At 41.1% G+C, this 23,014-nt stretch overlaps 1 protein-coding gene across 4 annotated transcripts in view; it reads left to right on the forward strand.

The window, feature by feature from the left end:
- Positions 1–1,919: 1,919 nt before the first annotated feature.
- Positions 1,920–23,014, forward strand: part of LOC110951065 (rootletin) — a 29,120-nt gene continuing 8,025 nt past the window's right edge. Inside the window, exons 1-29 of one of the 4 annotated variants that reach the window (XM_051947820.1) lie at positions 1,920–2,097; positions 6,581–6,715; positions 7,019–7,148; positions 7,229–7,371; positions 9,281–9,466; positions 9,548–9,631; positions 9,709–9,800; positions 10,733–10,898; positions 11,001–11,107; positions 11,204–11,431; positions 12,435–12,525; positions 12,609–12,695; positions 12,769–12,963; positions 14,682–14,881; positions 14,988–15,170; positions 15,796–15,940; positions 17,421–17,567; positions 18,299–18,529; positions 18,736–18,929; positions 19,008–19,135; positions 19,233–19,402; positions 19,518–19,697; positions 19,915–20,049; positions 20,135–20,278; positions 20,490–20,728; positions 20,817–20,976; positions 21,074–21,241; positions 21,334–21,757; positions 22,772–22,935. In XM_051947820.1, the coding sequence (XP_051803780.1) occupies positions 6,659–6,715; positions 7,019–7,148; positions 7,229–7,371; positions 9,281–9,466; positions 9,548–9,631; positions 9,709–9,800; positions 10,733–10,898; positions 11,001–11,107; positions 11,204–11,431; positions 12,435–12,525; positions 12,609–12,695; positions 12,769–12,963; positions 14,682–14,881; positions 14,988–15,170; positions 15,796–15,940; positions 17,421–17,567; positions 18,299–18,529; positions 18,736–18,929; positions 19,008–19,135; positions 19,233–19,402; positions 19,518–19,697; positions 19,915–20,049; positions 20,135–20,278; positions 20,490–20,728; positions 20,817–20,976; positions 21,074–21,241; positions 21,334–21,757; positions 22,772–22,935 (4,578 nt within the window). In that variant the 5' untranslated portion in view covers positions 1,920–2,097; positions 6,581–6,658. Of the gene's footprint in view, positions 2,098–6,087; positions 6,716–7,018; positions 7,149–7,228; positions 7,372–9,280; positions 9,467–9,547; positions 9,632–9,708; positions 9,801–10,732; positions 10,899–11,000; positions 11,108–11,203; positions 11,432–12,434; positions 12,526–12,608; positions 12,696–12,768; positions 12,964–14,681; positions 14,882–14,987; positions 15,171–15,795; positions 15,941–17,420; positions 17,568–18,298; positions 18,530–18,735; positions 18,930–19,007; positions 19,136–19,232; positions 19,403–19,517; positions 19,698–19,914; positions 20,050–20,134; positions 20,279–20,489; positions 20,729–20,816; positions 20,977–21,073; positions 21,242–21,333; positions 21,758–22,771; positions 22,936–23,014 lie in introns of those variants that run through there. The other 3 variants (XM_022193980.2, XM_051947822.1, XM_051947821.1) reach the window with 3 other exon arrangements.

Genomic DNA, 23,014 nt, shown 5'->3' on the forward strand with positions numbered 1-23,014 from the left:
GAGGTAACATCTGTGCTCTCAGTGATGATTATAATCTAGTGTGAGAGATCTGGCCACATATTCACCACATTTGTCTTTTACGATGTTAGAGTAATAAGATTAAGTGGCTGAGATGGGAGAGACTGTTCACCAGCAGCCAAAGCTTTGTGGGAAAGAGGCGAAAAGAAAGCCACTGTTATAAAAAGCTCTCATTAAATCTCAACTGGAGTTCATTAGAAAACTTGAAGGGAGATTCTCTGTTTGTTGGATGCCAAACTCTGAAAATCATTACAAACACACCATCCCCACTGTGAAACATGGTGGTGCATGCTAACTTTTAACTCCTTCAGAGGAGTCACAGGGTTCTTGGTGGCCTCTCACTAGTCTTTCTTGCATGGTTGCTCTAGGTAGACTTATGTGCCATATTCCCTCTATTTCTTAATGAAGGGATAGTCAGTCACATGGACATTATGTTGTACCCACCCCCTGCTTTTTATCTAGCTTTTCATGGAGGTGCTTGGAGTGCTCTTTTGTCTTTATAGTGTAGTTCTAGTCAGGAGACGTGATCCACCAGTGACTGGACCTTTCAGATACAGGTGTCTTTATGTTACAGTCACTTGAGACAGATTCACTGCACTCGGATCATTTATTTCACTAACTGTGTGACTTGTACCAACTGGCTGCACCTGTGTTTAATTGGGTGATTTACTTTAAAGTAGAGGAGTATTTATGCAGTCACTTATTACTCCGCCAAGGAATGCAGCAGAGATATGCAACGATCGGTGTAGGTTTGTCTGTCTTTTCGCAGCATTACTCAGAAATGGACAAACAGATTTGGATGACATTTTCAGGGAAATTCAGAAAGGACACAAGGACCAAGTGATTAGATTTTGGCAGTGATGCGGCTAATAGTCTGGTTCTACGGTTTTATTAAAAATTTCTCTATCATTGCGAGATAGCAGCACTGTAACTATGACAACAAGTGAACACTACATCCGCTGTCTCCTGACATCACATGATTGCGATCCTACTACAAATCGACTATTGCGGATTTATCTGAAATGACACAAGGAACAATTGATTAAATTGTGCCGGTGTTTGAGTCCCATCAATTCCAGCCGCCCGCTACAGATTTATGTCACGCGATTTGGTATCCGTACATAACATACACATGCTTAACACACGCCTGTGGTCAGTGCCAGGTCATTTTGTTGGTGGGTACATCTATAATAAATGGCCACATTCTGTCCTCATTCTGTTGCCGTACATCATCAATAACTAATTAAAAAAAATGTGACTTGCCAAAGGACTGCAGACAGAAATTATGGTCCCAAAAACATGGTCCCTTTTAAATAAACTGATAATAATAGTAATAATAATAATAATAATAATGCATTTCTGACAATGCCATATGGGGAATGAATGGCCTTGGCTGAGTCCTGCGCTGTCTGAGTGCTTTTATTGCTTTATAATTTTGTATTTTTCAAGTAATTTACATTACTTTGTTGAAATCTGTGTTCACTTTGACATGAAAGAATCTTTTTTTTTGGTAAATTCTTGTCAAACTGCAAATTAAACTGACCATGATTCAAAGTTGAAAAGCAGTAAAATGGCTAAACTACTACATTATATTTCCCTGAATGTGAAGCCCTGTGTACAGAGGTGTAGTTAAATAAAAGATACGAAATAATAAACTTCCACTATTTTGAACTGTTCCCTGAGCTTCCTGCTTCATTAAAATGGCACAAAGTTTTATTTTACCAAAAAATTGTCCTAAAAGTGTTGAAGACATTATATCACCGCAGACTTTTTTTTTTTTTAGATTATGAGTAATTTGGGACTTAAAAACATCAGTGTTTGTTGCTGTGTTTGACTAAAATCGTGGGCAGAAATGAGCTGCGATCACATGATGACAGTAGACCATCATGAGCTGCTGGAAGTCCCTCCCCGGAAAAAGCATGGAGCAGATTTAGGAACAAGGCAACAGAGAGAGAGAGAGAGAGCTAACAGCTGATGGTCCGCTTCTGACCACTGTGGATGGATTTATTTCTGCTTTTAAGGTCCAGACAGAGGAATGGAGGGACGACAGAGTAACGATCAGCACAGCGATCAGCCGAGGTGAGATTAACAATCCGACAGGAAGTGGAGGTTTTTAGTGCGAAGCTGCAGCACACAACACATCAATACACGACCTTATATCCCGCCTTTCTACATTCAAACTGCGGTTTCCACTGTAGCTCGTCTCTCAGAAGGTAAAACTGCAAACTGAAGTCTTAATTCATCACCAGAGTGATGTTTGTGGATGCTGCGCGGTTTAACGTCCAGCCCTCCTCCTCCTCCTCCTTCACTTCCAACTCCTCAGACTTTTTGAAAACTTGGGCGTGTCTTTCTGGACGTCTGCTCAGTGTTTTAGCACAAAGAGGATGTTGGTGATGAATCAAACACACAGTTGACCAGGTTCCCTTTCATGCTAATAAGGTTTAAAGAAGTGACGAGGAGGAAGCAGCTTGTTGTTGTTCTGACTGGAGGTCAAACTGCTGCATCAGAGGCTGTAAAAGTCTCAATGTTCAGGCTGAAAGGAGAAGTGATCAGTGCTCTGGTTTGACTGGTTAAGGATGAAACCAGTGCCAGTCTTCTACCAACAGACCAGCTGGGGGAGCCAAAGACATGAAAGAATTAGAACTGGACTTAACCCCAGCTTTTGAGCATTTCTAAGATTTATGTGGCCAACTGACACATTTTTGAATACAGAAGCTCTTCAGTCACATTAACATCAGTAGTTCATTGTTTATCACTGACAAATAAGTTAAAATTACTTAGCCGAGTAAGTACCTTTGCCATAGGTTGAGCAGTTAATCAAAATATCAAAATTGCAATATGAACAACTGCAATATCCAAAAGATAGGAGCCCTGATTTTTAAAAATAATCTTAAACGTTACACAACAAACTTAAAAATGGAGCATTGTGGTGCTACTGAAATGCTACATTCATGCCTGTTTGCTGGACTGCAGCAAAAATCTCATTACAATTTTTTTAAAAATAGATTTTTTTTAATTTGAGTGGAATAGAAATGGAAAAATGACTATTTTCGCTAAAACTGCTAGGATTGCTAAACTCACAGTATCATTCTTAATACTTGCAATGTGACTATTATTTTAGTCATTTTTTTAATCAAATTAATTTCTAATTTTATGTTGCAAACTTGCAGCCCTGTTTATTGTGTATTTATTTATATGTTTCTGAACATCTTTCTTAAATTTTGGTTCAAGTGACTGCATGGGGAATATATAATACCAGCAAAAGTCCTCACAACTGTGGGAGCACAGATGTGTGTTGAGGCAGGGCGGGGGTTTGTATCGACACAATGATCCTCTTGTGTGTAGCTATGACAGTAAAACAACACAACGTGGTTCATGCTGGTGTCACGTCTCCACACTCTGTTGTTCTGTGATGGAGACACTCCAAAAGCAAACAAATTCTATAAAAAAAACATGAAGATAATCTGGCCGCAGAAATACAATAAGAAGCTGTGAGATAGTGCGACATTCATAAATGGTAGACGCTGAAAAAAAAATGACAGCAAGTATTTGAAAGACAATATTTTCAGCAGATTTATTCAGAGAACCCTTCTTTGTACAATTTATATGCTGCCTAAAACTGTTCACTGTACTTCTCAAATGAAGCGTACTATAATACTGCTCTTGTTTTAGTAGTTTTTTGTTTTTTTTAAAGGGAAAAAACAAAAAAATATGAGAATTAAGGCTGCTTTATGTTCTCACACATATTGTATATAAATGAAGATTGTTGGGAAGCACTCTGCAGCAACATGGTTATGAACAGATCACTATGATGTACTATTGTGTAATAATTAACCCTCCTGTTGTCTTCATTTACGAGAACCAAAAAATATTGTTGTCTTGTCTGAAAAAAAATCCAAAAATTCACCCCCAAAATTTTCCCAAATTTCTGAAAATGTTCAAAACCTTCAGGAATAAATTCCAATAACTCCTTAGAAGTTTTATTCAAAAAAATCCCCCAAATTTGGCAAGAAAATTCTTGTAAATATTTTCACAAAATTAGTAAAACTCTTTAATCTACGTATAGTTATTACATATATATCAGTAAAACTTCTAATATTTTCTTAAGAACGTTCACAAAAAATCAACCAAAAGCCAATGAATTTCCCTTGATTTTTATGTGAATGTTCTTAAGAAACATTTTTAACATTGCTTTATTTTCCACCAAAAAATGTTCAAATATTTCCCGAAAATGTGGACATCAGAAAAGTCACTGAGAGTATGTTTTTTTTTCTCCACATTTTCAATCTTCAAAGCGGTTCAAAATTGAAATGAGGGTTAAATTGACTTTTAATTGTATTTTCTAAGAATTGAAATGTAAAATAAATACAATAAGTATTTACAACAAAAGAAATAGCAATCTTTGGAACAAATCACTTTACAACTCTAATGTAGTGTTGAAGGCAGATTTTACTCACAAAGTAAAACATTATGCATAGTGTTTCATTAAACTGTCCAGCCTTATATACAAATGTGAGGCTTCACCTTTAACAGATCTGAAGGAAATATAAGTATGCTGTGCTGTTCAGTCTTCTTCTTCTGCCACATTCAGTCAGAGAAAGAGTGAAGACATAGAAAGACAGAGTTTACCTGCTGCCCCCAAATGACTAAATACCCGCTGCTGCTCGGTGCTCTCTGAGTTAAACTGAATGTCTGAGTGACCGTTCAGATGACGCTCTGAACATCTCAGACCGAATTTATGAACGAGGCCACAGATAAAGTCAGTTGATGTTTACTTCAAAACAATCAGCCTCTCAGACTCTCTGCTGTGTGGTGTCACATTGTGATACCACCCCTGGATTTAGCAGAAGATATAAGTGCTGAACCCTCAAATCTGTTTGACACAAGAACCTGGCAAATAACGAAAGGTGACACTGAAACATCTACAGATAACTTCAGACCCCTACAGATCAACATCTACAGCAGCACCAACATCAAATGCTTCAGGTCAGTGGAGTCTTAAAGGCAGAAGTCCTCTACAAGGTCTCCATGCAGAGCGACAACACGTACGTGATGTGTGGAGACATCACAGACGATGTGTTGGAGCTCAGCGAGGTTCTGAAGCTCCAGAAGGAGAGCCAGAGTCTCCATCGCTCTCAGTAAAGTTGAAAACCTCCCAAATGTTGAAGCCAGAATGAAGGAAAACAGCGAATTACAGGGGAGCCAAGAACTACAGAAAGAGAAGAACTCTATTCAGGAAGAAAGGAAAGAATTGGACTCGAACAAGAAAGTGCTGGAGGAGCAATGTAAAGAACTACAGAAGATGAGGAGGAAGTCATAGAGGTCTACCTGAAAGGAGAAGAAAGAAGTTTAAAAAATAAGAAGCGTCTCGAAGGAAAGGAAAAAGAAGAACAGGCAGAGAGAAAGACACCTCAGCAGAAGAAATATGCAGAAAATAGGAAAGTTCTGCAGGACAAGCAGAAAGAAACGCAGAAGGAGAAGCAACAGATTGGAAAATAGGATGGTTCCTGAAGATAAGACCAAGGACGTAGAAACAGTGATGAGAAAAACCATAGAGCACTGCCTTAAAGTGAAGCAGGAGAGGAAAGAACTCATCAAGGACAACAAAGACATCTTATAGACATTTATTTTAATGAACTGCTGCTCCATATTCTTACAGTTCTTCCTCCTCTTAGTGCAGTCTTTACAGTAGCTACTGGTCCACACAGTCAGTATTAAAAATAACTTTTCACCTGATCTTGAGGAAACGTCAGTTACACTGTGCACCAGTGCTGAATATGATGTGACCCTGCTGTGAGGAAAGAGAATATTTAGGCCCAACTTAAATGCATCACTTTAATTGGTAACATAATTGAATTTAGTTTATCCAACTTAATTGTAAAAGTAATATTAATATTACTACTTTAAATCTGAAGAATTTAAATCATTGAATTCCTCCTAAATAAATTGTTTGCATTGCTGCCACTTGATTTAGATCAAAATGAGTTTCAAATTTTTATTTTTTTCAACTTAAGTATTTGCTTTACCCAAACATAAAACATGATTTGGTCATCAGACATATTGTTTTTCTCCAACCAGTATAAATGTATAAGGTGTTACTTCAAGTCAGTGCCAACACCAAAGCACAAAGATAAGAGAGAAAAATTCAAAACTGTTGATTTCAACCAGAGCTCTGATCAGTTTTCACAGTGAGGCCTTCACACTCCGAATTTTATTTTCTAATTAATTTTTTTCTTCTTCTCGAGGGCAGTTTTTTTTTGTTCGTGTTTTCTTTCAGCTTGTCTGTGTAGAGCAGTGTTGTGTGGAGGGCTGAGTGCAGTCCCAGTGTGGTAACAGTGGTGGAGTTGGAGGTGGAGGGTGCGCATCTTAAAACCTGCTAATCCTGCTGCTGCCCTCAATCTGCGCCTGCCTGCACCGGAGGAGGCGTCAGGACGGACTCTCTCTGCTCCACTGCGGACAAACTTTACAGCACCCACCGCAGATGAAATAATCAGCTCCGAGTCTCAAACTTTTCCTCTGTTTTTACGCACCCGCTGGATTAAAAACAAAAAACAAAAAACAGAAGCGCCTCGTTCCGCTAGTGGAGACATTTCCTCGGAGTTAATCCTAATTCCCCGGAGGATTTGAAATATCTGCCGCGATGAGCGCAGCGGAGACCTCAGACACCGACTCCAACAAGCTGGAGTCCGTGATCCAGGTGAGGCACACCGGGCCTTCCTCCATCTCTGGTCGCTGGTTTTGTTCTACGATGTGGTAAATACAGCTGCTGGTGTACAGCGTGCATGCGCTTTGTTGCGTTTGTGGGCGCTTTTACGTAGCAGTGGTGGACTTTTGTTGGCACCATTTGGGCTTGTGACACTTCACAAACATTATCTTTTACCTTAATGTTCATTGTCTAATTGTCTGTACATTGAGTTGAACTTCACATTATCTATGGTGTAGACATACCTGTCATGGTTCCCTCTCTGAAAACTAAAAGTATCTGTGTTTTGTTCCTCAGAGGTTGGAGGAGAGCGTTTTGTCAGAGGAGGAGAAGAGGTTGACGGTGAGGGGACCTTCACCAGACGCCCCCCCTACATGTCTACCGGCCAGAGTACGAGAAATTGTCACAAAGAACCTCAACGATAGCAGTGAGTTTCCTGTCTGACAGTCAAATTCATGTTTTTGTGCCCTTTTCTGTGCCTGATCGTGTTTGTTTTATTGTGAGCAGCTGGAGCCATGTCCTCGGTCATGTCCATCCAGGAGGAGAACCGGGTGCTGCAGGGAGAACTGGCCCGTCTGGAGGACCTGCTGGCCCACAGCAGAGCCGACCGAGACGAGCTCGCCATCAAGTACGGGGCCATTAGTGAGAGGGTAAGACAAGAACAAAAACAGCAGCTGACACCGATGACGAGATGGGAGCTAGGCAACAACAAACTGAGGGTTTGATATAATAAAGTTCATGTCCTGGTTTGATTGATCTATGTCCATCACAGTGCAGTCTTTATACAAAATAATTTGTATCCAGAACTCCCCAGGTGCTCTGGCTGTACAGACATTTCTACCTAAAGGGAATGTGGCCCTCTCCCATTTTCCCATTTTAGTGTTTGTCTGAGATTTGCTCGTCTCCCAGGTGATGGGGGCTGGAATGAACTGAAGTGGAATGTTGCCATGGCGTCTGTCACCCTGGGTGACTGTAAACAGGGGCTTCAGTGGAGGGGAGAGCTGTAGCGGCGGTGGGTGGCCACCACCACTCACTTTTTTGAGTTGAACATTAATAAAGGAGTCATGCAGGCCTGCATCCAAAAGCAAAAGGCAGCTCTGCTCAAGTTGTATTTTCCTTCAGTGGAGTTAGTTTCTTTTATTAAAGTATTTAAAGGATGATAAACTAAAACTGCAGGTTGTTGGCATGTCTGCTCCTCATGCATGTGTCGTCTCGCGTTCAACAGCCTGCATAAATCACTGTTCTTCCATCTAATTAACTGGTCTCCACAATGGGTTAGAGCCACTCCGCTCAGATATTAATGTTGGTTAGACGCCAGTACAGTTGTTACAGATGTAAAACAAAAACACCAGTCATTACTTCTGTAGACGTAGCTTAACAATTTAAATTGGCATTAAAAAAAGTTTACAATTATGGGGAATAAAGGTTTGAGTGCAGCTAGAAAGGTTAGCCTGAAAGCATTATTGTTTTAAATCTCATCACCTATGATCAGTGTGACCTACAGTCATTTATTAAATCGGGGTACACACTACAATAAGCATGATCAGTCCATGCACAGTAACGACAGTGAGTTTGTGGTGCCCTGTTTGACAGAAATATATGCATGTTCCGTTTGATAATCATAAATGTCATTATAGTTGAGTAAATGAAAGCCCAATTTTTAAAATTGGTTTAGAAAGTTTGCTTTTTTCATCCTCCATGTTTGGCTATTGTTGGTTGTTAGTTTCCGAGGTGCTGGCTTAAAGCTCTTTTTGCCAAACATTCCTCTAGGTTGTTTTTTGTTTTTATTTTCAGCTTAGAGAAGATTTAACAGGAAACAGTGGAGACAGATTTGGGATGACATTTAATCCAATTCAGTTTTTGGCCTTAAGCTCTTTGGTCATCATGGTGCCCTCTGAGTTAGGTTTAAAATGTTCAGTTAGATTTTAGAGCTAAGTTCAGTGGCTAAGTTTCAAAACTTTTTTGGTTTAAAAAAAAGTGACAAAGCTCAACAGATTCTGGTACAAATTCTTATTGCCTTGCTGCATATTTGATGTCCATAAAGATACCAGAAGTCATGACAGTGAAACATTGAATTGGGTTTAATAAAGAGATCCTTTTAATGCTAAAAGACTGAGACATTTGACGTTTTTAAAGCAACAGAAATGAGGTTATCTTTCGTCAAAATAATGCTTTTTATGATCATATCTAAATATAAAAGTTATAATAATAATAAGAACCACTGCTTTTTAGGATTATAACTGAATATAACAGTCATATTAAATGGCCGCATTAATTTCTCTGAAAGTACACTTCTGTACACATTATGTCCACTAAAAACAAGAGTATGAACCAAAAGCTCCACATCCGCTCCTAAATGAACCTTGTGGTGTCATTGTGTTGGAAAAGCTGCTGTTTCCAAGGTCTTAATCTCAATCACTAAGTATTTTGGGTCTGCATTACGTGTTCACAGGTATTCAGCTCTAGTCACAGCTTGGCAACATCCGTGACCACCTGTGAAATATATTTGTGTGAAATTGAACGTGACCTCCTGCCTCTTACCTTTAATTAAACCCACAGCTGGAGCAGGCGCTGCGTTTTGAAACAGGAGACCATGATTCACCGGAGTCCCGCAGCTTGGCCCAGCAGAACGTGGATCTACGCAGGCGGCTGGACGAGGAACAAGCGGCCTACAAGCGCAAACTCACCGCGTACCAGGAGGGACAGCAGAGGCAGGCGCAGCTCGTGCAGAAGTTACAGGCCAAAGTATGACTGTTTTACCGTGTCTTTAGCTGAGCTGTGGTTGGTGAGACATGATAGTTGGTAACAGCCTTCCTGCTCCTCTAGGTGCTTCAGTACAAGAAGAGGTGTGGAGATCTGGAGCAGATGCTGCAGGAGAAGTCCTCTGATGTGGAGAAACACAGGCAGGATGTAGGTGGCGTTTACTTGTTTTCAGTGTTTATCTACACCAAGATTTTCCCATTTTAATACCCGATCTTCTCCTTCAGGGCCACAGCGAAGCATCAAATGGGCGTCATCAAGACGAGGCCAGCAGCAACCTGGAGGACGCTTTAATCCGTCTGGAGGAAGAACAACAGAGGTGATCATCATTATCATCATTACGCCTGACCTGTAGCCTGGTGTTTTGTCTTTAACCCTCCTGTTGTCCTCATTTACAGGCACCAAAAAGTATTGTTTCCTTGTCTGAAAAATATCCAAAAATTCAGCAAAAAAAATTCCCCAAGTTTCTGAAAATTTGCAAAACCTTCAGGAAGAAAATTCCAATAATTCCTTAAAAGTTTTACTTAAAAGTTTTATTTAAAAAAAAAACTCCCCCAAATTTGGCAAGAAAAGTCTTGTAAATATTTTCCAAAAATTAGTAAAGTCTTCCAAAAAGAAAATCCTAAAAATATCAGTAAAACTTCTAATATTTTCATTAGGAGCATTAATAAAAAAATCAACCAAAATCCAGCAAAATTCGGTGAGGCAGAAAATGTTCTCCAATAGGAACATCGTCTGTCAGTCACATATGCAAACGATCTTATGGTCTTAAAAGTCTTATAGCTGCTTTTTTATATTGTAATTTTTGTCAGTATTTTACGTGTTTATCATATTTCAGACTTAAGGTGAATGTCAGATTGTTCATAGCCTTCATTCTTTTATTTGAGAGTTTAGCTATTAGTTATTTCTGTGTTGGCTGTCTTATTTGCAGCCGACTTTATTTTAAACAGATATTCATGAGCCGTGTCTGGGATTTTGCCCAAGTATAATATGGCAAAAGAAAAAGTAACCTCCACTTCAAAAAATGAGAACATATTACAGTCATTTTTTTTACCTGTAGCTTCCAACTTATCACAAAATACTGTGTTATGTTCAGGAAGTATATGTCATAATAACTGGTCTTACATTTGCATTTCATTTCAAATTAAAAATCAGAGTCTCTTGTTAAACATCTGAGTTCTGCACGATATTCAAGGTGCAGCTGAACCGTGTAATTTATTTTTCCCCTGTGTGTCCTTGTTGTGTTTCCAGGAGCAGCAGTTTGTCTGCGGTGAACGCGATGCTGAGGGAGCAGTTGGAGCAGGCGGGTTTGGCCAATGAGGCGCTCAGCCAGGACATCCGCCGCCTCACTGCTGATTGGACAAAAGCCAGAGAGGAGCTGGAACAGAAGGAGTCTGACTGGAGGAGAGAAGAAGAGGTAAGAGAGGGATGCTTCTCAAACAGTAAAGCACCTTTTATTAAAGGGAAATTGTAAATTACAGATAGTTTAACTGTTTAATTTTCTGGGTCTCCTGTTCAGTCTTTTCACAGCTACTTCAGCAGTGAACACGGTCGCCTGCTGATGCTGTGGCGACAAGTGGTTGGGTTCAGGAGGCATGTCTGTGAAATGAAGAGCGCCACTGAAAGGTAAGCAATGCCCACTACATGTGTTTCCATTTTAGAAAGTGTGATCATTCACGTTTCGTCTCTCTGATCGTGTTTTCCCTTCCATTTCAATCTCAGGGACTTGTCAGATATGCGTAATGAGCTGGCCCGGATGTCCCACTCTGCTCAGGTGTCCTGCACTGGTCTGTCCACTACACTGTACAACCGGGAGGGAGGAGCAGCTCTGGCTCTGGAGCGAGAGAAAGCTCTGAGGGTTCAGCTGGAGCAGCAGCTCAGAGATCGAGTGTCAGAGATGATGAACCTTCAGACCAGAACAGATGCAGAGAGGAGTGAGCTCAGCGTCAGGTCGGTGGCTGCTGAGCTCTCCAGCAGGTTTACCGCTGGATAAATTCTTGTTAATAGAGTTGCAATGTAGGAGGAGCTCATGCGACTCTGGTTCCTGAAGTAAAAGTTCCATTTAGATTCTTCATAAAGTGCTGTTCCTTGAATGGCCACTTGAAGCTGGCACCAAAAGCGAGTCAGTCCCCATAAACCGCCACGTTACAATGTACAACTTTGCAACAGCAATAAACTTATTTACAGCCTGGTCCATAAACACTTTTGGTCCTATAACTAATTTCTCCTTTCATGACCGCTGTACAGGAGGTGAATTTCGTTTGAACTTTTCTGCTTGAGCTGAATTCAGACTGACAGGTACCCATTAGTAGGCCAAGACACGTTAGCATGGCCCGCTTCAGTTCCAGTCAAGCTCCACCTCTTTTACTCATTTTTGGATTAGCCAGGAGTGAGGAGGTGTCGGGCACCACACTGAGCTTTAAAACCGCTCTGTGGGAAACTGTGGGTGACATCATGGAGAGTTCATCTATCTTTACCGTCAACGATTTGGTGCTAATATCTGAAAGGTAAATAACATTTAGCCCACTTTGGTGAGGAAACAATTTGCATCTTAAATGAAACAACCAATTTCATATTAGTTTAGAAAGTGTGATGCTTTTTTTTCCACCACCACAAATATGAAGCGTTTAAAAATCCCCACAGCATTGAGTTGTACCTCTGATTGATTTTTCTCCGTAACAACAGCTGCCAAGGCTCATGAGCATTATGGTCATCATAACTGATAATTGCTGCATTAATTTGGCTCAGTTCATCACATTGTTTCTGTTCAAAAGTGGAGATCAGACTGCAACAGTGTGTGTCAGTGAGTGTTTTTTGTTTAACTTCTGTAAGAAGAAAAAAGGCTGAGAATACCACAAAATACAAATGAGGTGAAGAAATGCCTTCTGATCCTGCTGGTTCTCCCACTTTCTAATCCTAACAAACAACCATGTTTTTCAAATTCCTCTTTCAGGTTGTCAGATTCAATGCGAGAAGGGGAGAAGCTGAAAGGCCAAATCGAGGAGAGAGACAGAGAAATTGTAACGCTAACGAGGAGGCTTGAGGTGAGCTCCTGCACATGGAGGCTGTGGTGGCTTCTTATCGGTCAGTTTCATTGAACTTCTTTCTAAAGATGTTCTTCATTCAGGAGCAGAGCGGCAGTGATGAGACCGACATGCAGATGATGAGAGTTCACACTGAGACACTGCTGGACACACTGCGGGACATCGCTCAGGTAAACATCACATACTTCAATCAGTGGACGCTTCATTTGGACAGCTGAGTTTTATTCTACTTTCCTTTTACAGACCGTTTTATCAGACGGCGAGTCGTCATCCGAAGCGGATCAGGACAACTCTGGTGTTCCGCTGCTGGCGTTGATCCGTGACTCCTCCCCTCGTAGGCCGTCCTCCCCCACTCGACCCCCCTCACTGTTTCCTCCCCCAGAGGCAGCTCTGTCGGCTCTCCGCTCCGCCGTCACAAACAAGACGCTCCAGCTGCAGGTGACACGTCAATTTATAAACCGCACACAGACACACAACGCTCATGGAGGTCACTGTTTTCATGTTGTCCCTTTCAGTAAACATTTTGGGGATTAATCTTGCTCAGTTACATTTCTTTGCTTTCAACTGTGCAGTTTGTGTTTATTAATTTTGAGGGGAGAAATAATGTTGTATGTCACAATATTGTGCTTTTGCTTCATTCTGATATAGAATAGAATGTGCTTTATTGTCATTATACAGTGTATAATGAAATTGGAGGGCTTCTCCTATTCAGTGCAAAAGAAAGTGCAAATATTCTATTTACAAATATACAGTATAAATAAGAGTGAATATAAAAAACAGTGAATGAGGCAGTGGTGTATATTGCACATTTCACATTGTATTGTTGGCTGAGTGTGAGACGTGAGAGTTCAGGGTGGTGATGGCTGTCAGAAAGAACCTGTTTTTCAGTCTGTCCTTGCTTTAACACATCTGTAATGTCTTCCAGAGGGCAACAGATCAAAAAGCTGAGAACTGGGATGGAAATTTGGAAATTGAAATGGGATGGGACTTTGTTTTTTTAATCAGAGATAAAATTTAAACTGGAAGGAACAGAGAGCATCTTCAACAATTTTATTTTATTTTAATTTTTTTACCAGTATGGGATTTTGGAACACTTTAGGGTTCCAGAAACAATGAAACTAAATATCATTAATGAAAGCTAAACCTTCACTTTTAAGGATTTTGGTGGGATTTGAATCCTTTATTACAAAGGACCGGAAGAGAAAAGCAAAAAATGTCCTTATTTAAATTGGATGTGTTGCTGTCTTGTTTTTATTTAGTCAAAAAGCTCCTTTTGAATAGAGTCCCAGCCAAGACAGACTAAGTGGACAAGAATCTGTCTCCGTATCTGAGTTAAAATGCTGCAGTGAGTCGTGACTACAAATTTCAAGCATTCATCTCAAATATAAAATCCTGAAATCGACTGAAAATTCCTTTAACCCTCGTGTCGTCCTGCTGGTCAAAATTGACTTGTCTTGAAAATGTGGGAAAAAAAAATATTTTCACAGTGTAACTTCTGATGTCCACATTTTCAACATTTTTGGAAAAACTTTGAAGAAAATGTTTCTTAAGAATATTTTAAAAAATCAACCAAATCCAGTGAAATTTCGCTTGATTTGGGTTGATTTTTTTCTGAATGTTCTTAAAGAAAATATTAGAAGTTTTACTGATATATATATATATATATATATATATATATATGTAATCACTTTAGATATTTTTTAGAATTTTCTTGAAGATTTTTACTCATTTTTTGAAAATATTTACACGATTTTTCTTGCCAAATTTGGGTAATTTTTTAAAAATAAAACTTTTAAGGGAAAATTTTAAGGAATTACTGGAATTTTCTTCCTGAAGGTTTTGCATATTTCAGAAACTTGGGGAATTTTTTTGCTGAATTAAAAAAAAAAATTTCAGACGAGGAAACAGTATTTTTTTGGGTGCCCATAAGTGAAGACAACAGGAGAGTTAAACAAACCAGTGACTATTTAGGTAAAATAATAGTTATTTAAATTAGTAAAACCGTCTTATCTAAAACAGCACATGAAGTTTAATAAAACCTCTAAGCTTCGGGGACACCCTACAGCTCAAAACTTGTTATTACTGCTATACGCGTTGATATCTAAAGCAGCAGCACCATTGTCATCTTTCCTTCTTTTCTCTTGACATATCTGCAGGATGTTCGAGGTCGTCTGCTCTCTGCCCAGTCCTCGGTACAGCAGCTACGAAAGCAACTTTTGGAGTCTGATTCGGCGAAAAGAGAGGCAGAGCAGCGAAATCAAACCCTGCAGCGAGAGAGAGACGCTGCTCACAGGGAAAGAGAAACTTCCCAGAGAGAAAAGGACCGTCTGAAGCAGGAGAGAGACACACTGGCCAGGTTCACACAGACTCACATCACCTTTTACAGTCTGCTTACAATCATTGCACCCCGCAGCGTGTTTAACTCTACAGTCTGATCTCCTGCACTGTGTTACATGTTACAGTGAGAAGGTGAACTTGGAGAAGGCAGTTCAGGCAGCGCAGAGCAGCAGCCACATCCTGCAGATGGACTGTGAGAAGCTTCAGCTGACTGTGGCGTCGGTGCAGCGAGAGCGAGATCACGAGAGGGAGGAGAAGGAGGCGGCCATCCAGGAGAGAGACCGGGCCAAGGCAGAGACTCAGAGGATGTAAGCAGCCTAATCGATGGTGATTAAGTGAATGTGATGTGAGCGCTAATCCACAAAGTCTAGAGCAGTCAGCGCACAGTGAGCATGTTTACGGGAATCCATTCAGAAGATCTGTGTGGGCTTCCAGTGAAGAGATCTGCCTCATTTACAAACTCCTCCTGCCTCTCTTCTACATCAACCGATGATGAGCAAATCTGATGTTTTTATTACTAGCAAGTCTCCCCTGACACAACATGTTCAATATGTGAAATTTATCCACTTCTGTGATGAAGTTTCCATCAGCCGGCACATTAAGAAAGCAACTTTTTGCTATAAATCTCTTTAGAATGCAGTGCTCTAACCTGATAAATGTGAAAAATTCTCCTGCAAAATGGTCATCATACTCATTTAAAATCATTTACTCACAATGTCTTAATGCTGCAGAGACACTGTTAAATCTTATGTACTGCTCACATTAAGAAAATTACTACGTTGTCTCTCCGTAGACATTCATTCATCTCATCTCTACTGCTTTAATAATCCTGTTTATGTTTCTCTCCCAGCACATGATCATACGTTTTACACGTTAACAAACACATATGCAAACAGTCCTCTCTGATATACGACACATTTCGCTTTGGTACAGAACGAAGCAGTGGGATCAGAGCGAGAGTCGAGCCTCTGCTCAGCGAGGCGAGTTGTCTGCAGTGAGGGAGACTCACCAGCAGGGGGAAGTGGAGAGGCAGCTGCTGGAGCGAGAGAAGGTCCAACTGACTGAAGCTCTGGCTCGGGTGAGAAAAAAGAAACTTGTTCCGTTTCACCCTATGAACCCAAAGCAGGTTCTGGGCGTGTTATTGGTCCTGTCATATTTTCTCATTTTCATTCCGATATGAAGTTCCTCCTCTGTTGAAACAGCACAACCATGGCTAGAAGTAGAGAGAACTTCAACATTTTGCAGTGTAACAAAGTTATAATGAAATAAATAATTTAAAAAAAACAACTGAAAAATAAAATCTGAAATGAAATTACTTTGATCATTAATTTTAAAAAACCATTTACAAACCCTGGAGTCAACACTTACAGTGTGTGAGTTACTGCATGTGTGGCTCTAAATATTGTAGATTTTCAGTTTACATTTAACAGTCTCTACAAACCAGGCATTTTCCCACTACTCATCTAGAAGTCAAATTAAAAAGATAATTCAATCGTTCAATGCCTTGCTGACCACATAGTTTTTGAGCTATTCTGCATTTATTTTGTTGCCAAAGTATATTTAATGTTCCTTAATTTCTTTAAAACTCCTTTTGTCCTCATTTACGGGCACCAAAAAATATTGTTTCCTTATCTAAAAAAAAAATCAAAAATTCAGCAAAAAAAATTCCCCAAATTTCAGAAATTGTGCAAAACCTTCAGGAAGAAAATTCTAATAATTCCTTAAAAGTTTCCCTTAAAAGTAAAAAAAAAAATCCCCCAAATGTGGAAAGAAAATTCTTGTAAATATTTTTCAAAAAAATTGTAAAAATCTTCAAAAAATCCTATAAATATTTAAAGTGATCATGTATAAATCAGTAAAACTTTAATATTTTCTTGAAGAAAATTCACAAAAAATCAACCAAAATCCAGCAAATTTCGCAGGATTTTGGTAGATTTTTTTAATGAATTTTCTTAAGAAACATTTTTAGCATTTTTTCCACCAAAAAAATGTTCAAAGATTTCCCAAAAATGTTGAAAATGTGGACATTAGAAGTTTCACTGTGAAAATATGTATTTTTCCCCCCCCACATTTTCAAACTTTAAAACAGGTCAATCTTGACCTGCAACACAAGGGTTAATGTGTTTCCATACTTGTCTTCTCTTTGGTCACCTGAATAGTCGCTACATGTTTGTCTGCTGGTTGTGTCTGAGTCATTCATGGCTTCTTGGTTGTTTTGGTTTTTTACAGTGTCTGGTGCAAATGGTTTATTTTTGATACTTTTTCAAAATTGCACTCAGAAAAAAAGGGATTTTAATGAAATATCACAATTTCAAACTTTTATTTGGTTAATTATTCAGACTGAACCGCATGTCACACATGATGAGTTCAAGGACCTTTGTAATGTTTAAAATCCTACAAATATTTTCATTTTTGCAGTTTCTGACACAGATAATAGTGGAATGTTAGCAATGATTTGAAGATAACATGCCTTTCAAACACATTTCCTGGTTTGGGGCAGATTTAGTATGCTCTGTTCTTGTCTTCTCTGTGATCTTCTACCCAAACTTTCCCTGTAGGCTGAGAGCAGGAACACCGAACTGTCTCTGCTGCTCAACAAGCTTCAGTCTGAGGACGCAGCTCTCCGAGACTCTTTGGCAAAGCTGGGCAGCATGAATGAGGGTCTGGCCCAGGACAAAACTGACCTCAACACCTACATCCTCCAGGTAAGAAAAGTTCAGGACCCCTTGAAGAATGCAGCTTGTTTGAAATGCACTAGATGGTCCAACATGTCTGACCACATTCTGTTGGCTTTAGGTAAGTGTTTCTACCCGTTCTGAGCAGCCGCACTCCCAAACGTACCAACGCAGCTTCCTCTGTCTTTATTCCACCGCATCCCTCGTCTCTGTCCAGGATTGTGTGTTTCTCATGCCGTGGTGGTCTTGAATTGTACAAATAACAGTGTAACAGTGTATAAAAAGTGTAATTCAATTGAGTTTTGTTTATATTGAGCCAAATTCTCAACATAAGTCATCTCAGGCACGTCAACAAGAAAGACGAGAGAATACCAACAAATGCAATGATTCCCTTTAGGGAAAGCTCATTTTTAACCAGAAGAAACCTTCAGGAGAACCAAGGAACAGCAAGGCTATCTGCCCAATTAAAACAGAAAGAAAGCTACAGAAAACACTGTTGACCTCTACACACCTGGTCGATTTGTTACAAAGTTAGAAAAAACAATCAGGTGTTGAAGTCTTGAGCAACATAGCTTCAAATCTAAATACATTTCTGTGTGATGTGACATTTTCATGACAATATAACAGTAATCAAAGTTAAAAATTCAACAAGACATCATCATGTTTGTCTGGATGTGGTTTAATGCAATGCAAACAAAAATTAATCCACAACTGTCGTTAAATTCAGACTGAATTGTTTTACTCTTTCTTCTCCCTCTAAGCTTGAGGAGGAGAAGGCCCTGCTGCAGGGTCAGAAACGTGAGGCGGAGCAGGAGAAGCTGACCATCAGAGACGAGCTGGTCCGGTTGGAGCAGGACCGGCTGGAGCTGGAGTCGACCCGCATCACGCTGCAACAGTCACTGCAGGACGCCGAGCTGAGCCGGGTGGGGATGGAGGCCGAGCTGCACAGTCTCAGGACGGACAGACTGAAGCTGCAGGAGAAAGTAACCCAGGTATATAACAGATTATATTTCATCATAGTGTTGTCTTTTCAATTAAAAATGCTTTGAGACATGTAATATGCATTTCTGAGCATGTTTTATTGTCAGTGAGGTCACAGACACTGTTTTTAGCCTCAGAGTCCAACGCACAAGAGTTTTTTAGTAAAAAGATGAGTGACTGTTAAGGGATTGTCTTTCTGTCTGGAATTTGTTGGCAGCTCTGTGGCGAGGTCACCTCTCTGGGTTCAGAGTTGAGTCTCGCCAAAGGAGAGGGCCAGAGGAACGAGGTGGCTTTAGAGGAGGCCGGCCGCAGTCGGGCTGAACTGGCCCGAGACAAAGCAGCTCTGGTGGTCCAGCTGACGGCATCTGAAAGAGAAAACGCCATGCTGTCAGAGGAACTGGCCGCTTTCAGGTGTGTGTGCTGTGATTCTGTTAAATACTCATAGGTTTTCACATGAGCGTGTGCTTAACTAGTGTTTGTAACCTGCAGGTCGGAGCGGGAGTCCCTGGAAACCAGCCTGTTCGATGTGCAGCAGCAGCTCGTTCAGGTGGAGTCTCGCAGAGAGCAGCTGGAAACAGAGAACCAAAACCTCCGAGTCCGCTGTGAGACGGCTGCAGGTGAGAGGCCAGGAGGTAGCATGTGGAATGAAAAACAGACATGCTCAGTAATATGACAGAATGAGAACCTAATGGTGGAATTTTTTGTGCTTTCCAGCTGAGGTGCGGCGTGTACGCTCAGATGGGGAGAATGCTTTGGCTCAGACCGAGAGGGAGAAACAGGCTCTGACTCAGACTCTAAATGCTGCACAGCTGGAGGCCCAGCAGGCTTTACGCAAGACCATCTCTGAGCATCAGGAGGAGGTGGAAAGGCTGGTCTCAGAAAAGGTCAGACGGTTCACTGAGGTTACTTTACATACGTATGTTTTACTTTTCATCTAAAACTATCAGTGCAGACCTAACTTCAATCGGCCTTTGTGCTCCGGGCTGCTGTGTTTGACAGGAAGTCTTACGACACAGCTTGCTGATGGAGCATGAGGTTGCCGTGAGGAAGCTCAGGCAGGAGACGGAAGATCAGCTCCACAGAGCGAAGAGAGAACAGGAAGAGATGCGGGATGAGCTGAGGACTCTGCAGCATGACAGAGATCAGTGTCTGCTGCAGGCCGAGACCGAGAAACAACAGGTCTGATGTGTGTCTGAGGCTTTAAAGAAACCGTTCACTATGTTGTTGTTGCTTCTGAATCATATGCTGATATCATAATAAACAATGTTGTTACACCATATATTGCAATTATCATATGATCCTACAATCCTATTTTATTACAGCATTGGTGAGAATCTTTGTCATTAATTAGCAGAACATGCTCTTGTTCTTCCTTTCTTTCTTTCTTTCTTTCTAGGCCCTCTCTCTGAAGGAGGCAGAGAAGACGGTTCTGTCTGACAGAGTGTCCAGTCTGCAGGCTGAGCTGTCAGCTGCTGCGCTGGAGGCCGATCGGATGACCAGAGAAGCAGCTCATTACAAAGAGCAGGAGCAGGTGATGAATGCGCATTTTGTTGCTGGTTTTAAAGCACTAAAGAATGAAGAAGATCAACTAAACTGACTCCCTCTTGTTTCTTCAGATCAGAGTTGGAGCTCTGACCAGTGAGCTGCTGGAGCTTCGCTCTCAGCTGGAGGATGCTGCCTCCGCTCACGAGCGAGAACTGAACAGTCTACGAGAGACTTGCACTGATCTTCGGTCACGCACTGATGTTGCTCTCAAAGAGGTACAAGAGATGACATGAAAGTTTGGAGAGCATCTACCTGCTCAGTCCTCTAAAATTCTAAAGTTTTAATCTGCATTTTTGGATGGGAGCATGTATCAGAGAATACATGCTCAGGAGCTACATTACCATTGAGAATGAGAGAATAACAGCAGTGTTTTCATCAGTTGTGATGTGGCCTGTATTAATCATATTTTTGACTTTTGCCATCCAGCTGGAGCAGTGCAGAGCTTCTCTCTCAGCTGCTGAGGAGAGTCGAGACCAGTTGAGGCGGGAGATGCTGGAGACTGAACGTCGTCTGACCCAAACTCAGGACTCAGCAGAGAACTACAGACGAGAGGGAACAGAGCTCCGTCGCAGCTTCTGTGACGCCACCAAAGAGAGAGACACTTTGAGCCAGTCCAACACTCAGCTGAGGGAAACTCTGCGAAGTGCAGAAACGGAGAGAATCAGGTAAATATAACGGGAAACTATCCACTGACAGAGGTACAGTAGGTCAGTAAAATGTTGGCATCGTAACTGAGTGTGTTGGGTTTGTCAGTGTGAAACGACAGTGTGAGGAGAAGGAGCAGAGGCTGGCAGTGCTGGAGGAGAATTTTTCATCCACTCAGAAGGAGGTGACGGAGCTGCGCAGCTGCCTGAGAGAAGTGGAAAGGTCTCGGCTTGAGGCTCGGCGAGAACTGCAGGAACTCCGCAGACAGGTCGGACATGAAGACAGCTGTGTAACCTGTAAAACATAGTCTGTACAGCTGGATTTTGTTGTTAGACTGACGGTGCCGTTTGTGCTTTTGGCTCCAGCTGAAGGTTCTGGAGGGAGAGAAGGAGCAGAAAGGGAGGGAGGTGGCAGAGCTGCAGACTCGCCTCTTGCTGGAGGAGCAAAGAGAGGAAGAGAGGGCGAAGGAGGTTTTCATCCTCAAACAGAAGCTAACCGAAGCTGAAACAACAAGAGAGTCCCTCAAGAAAGAGGTGAGGATGAAGCAACAGGATGAGGTTCACAGCTTATACTTGCTGTTCAGTGTGTCACGGTTTTTCTTTCTTTTATTTTTATTTCCCTGCAGCTTTCTATGACTCAAAAGCGTCTGCTGGACTCTGAGTGTGGCTGGCGCAGCTGTGAGAGGGAGCTAACCGCTCAGCTGCAGGAGGCTCGTGGCTGCGAGAAGAAGCTCCTGGATGAAGCCAAGAACCTGTCGCTGCGCACTCAGGCAGCCCAGGACGTCGCTGCTCAGTCCAGCCTGCAGCTGAGCGAGGCGCAGGGCCGACTGGCCGCCACCGAGGCCGAGCTGGTCCGGGCCGAGGCTGGGAGGAGGGACCTGGAGTTTCGTCTGAGCAGTCTCCAGTCGGCGCTGACCCGAACTCTGGGCATCGGAGCGGGATGGAGAGGAACCAGAGGGAGGAGCCCAGGAGGAAGCTCTGCATCAGGCGGCAGCATGTCGCGCCACCACAGCATCTCACCACTGCGCTCCTCGCTGTCACCTCCGAAAGGCAAGAATGAAACCTGCAGCTTCTCTTAATATGATGAACAGTTGTTGGTTTGTTGCAACGTTTAACTAGAACCCAGTTAGCTGTGGCCTTCCACTATTCCTGGTGTTCACATTGAAAAAATACTGTGTAATCACACTTACAAAGCACATAGCAAATAATATAGGACAAGCCTTATTAATAATGTGCAGGAACAGACACTCAATATATTTACATGAAAAATGAGTATTATGCATTTTCTATTTTATGCTGTGTACATTATGCATTTATCTACATTATATTACATATACTTTATAACGTTTCATACATATACAATGTAGCACCAAAAAGAAAAAAATATAAAAACATCTCTTCAACTCCTCTTAGATGATTATATCATATATAAATGACTGATAAAAAATTGTGGGGGGTGTTCATTACATTTATATAGGACAAATAATATGATATAGGGAATTTGGAAGGAACAGTAGGAGAGTGACATTCAGGCCAAGAATCAAATCTGAGAGAAAAATAAAAATGGACATCTTTAATACATCTTCAAATCCACAAAGTATCGAATTTTACAGTTGGGTTCCCAAATTTTGACCTAAAACAATATATAAATGAGGACCACAAGGGTGTACTGATGCAAATAAAGTGAGCATTAGGAGTCAGGATTGAAGGAAACTGCAGCAAATACCAAGATTAGATAAAAAATGGCATCTGTGTGGAAAGAAATACAAGGTGGTTGAAGTGTTAAACTATCTTCACATTACAGTCTTTGTTTAAAATACACTAAACGTATCTATTAATCAAGGAAAGGAAAGAAACAGTGAAGGAGCAACATCAATATCACAATTGCATCATAAAATTACATTTAAAAACACATTAAATACAATAATCAACCAATAATTTGCTCTTTAATTTGTCTTTTAACTGACATTATGGTCTCTGTTCCTTTACATGTTTCTACACAGAGAATACACTGCAGATGACACTCCACAAGATGATGTCAACTTTTTACATTTAATTTGACAGAGTTTCGAGGAAGCACCCCTGACAACACCCTGGGTTCAGGAGGTGTTTCTCCTGAGAGAGGCAACACACCGCTGCCTCTCTCTCAGCCGGAGCTCGACCCCGACACCCTGAGAAGTGGCCTCAGGGATTTCCTCCAGGAGCTGCGTGAAGCACAAAGAGAGAGGGTGAATCCAGCTGCACGTTCCAAAACATACAGCACATAATGTGAAAATATTCACAATAATGTGAGGATGTGCTTTTTGT

The sequence above is a fragment of the Acanthochromis polyacanthus genome, chromosome 5 (genome assembly GCF_021347895.1).
Source record: "Acanthochromis polyacanthus isolate Apoly-LR-REF ecotype Palm Island chromosome 5, KAUST_Apoly_ChrSc, whole genome shotgun sequence".
Lineage (NCBI taxonomy): Eukaryota > Metazoa > Chordata > Actinopteri > Pomacentridae > Acanthochromis > Acanthochromis polyacanthus.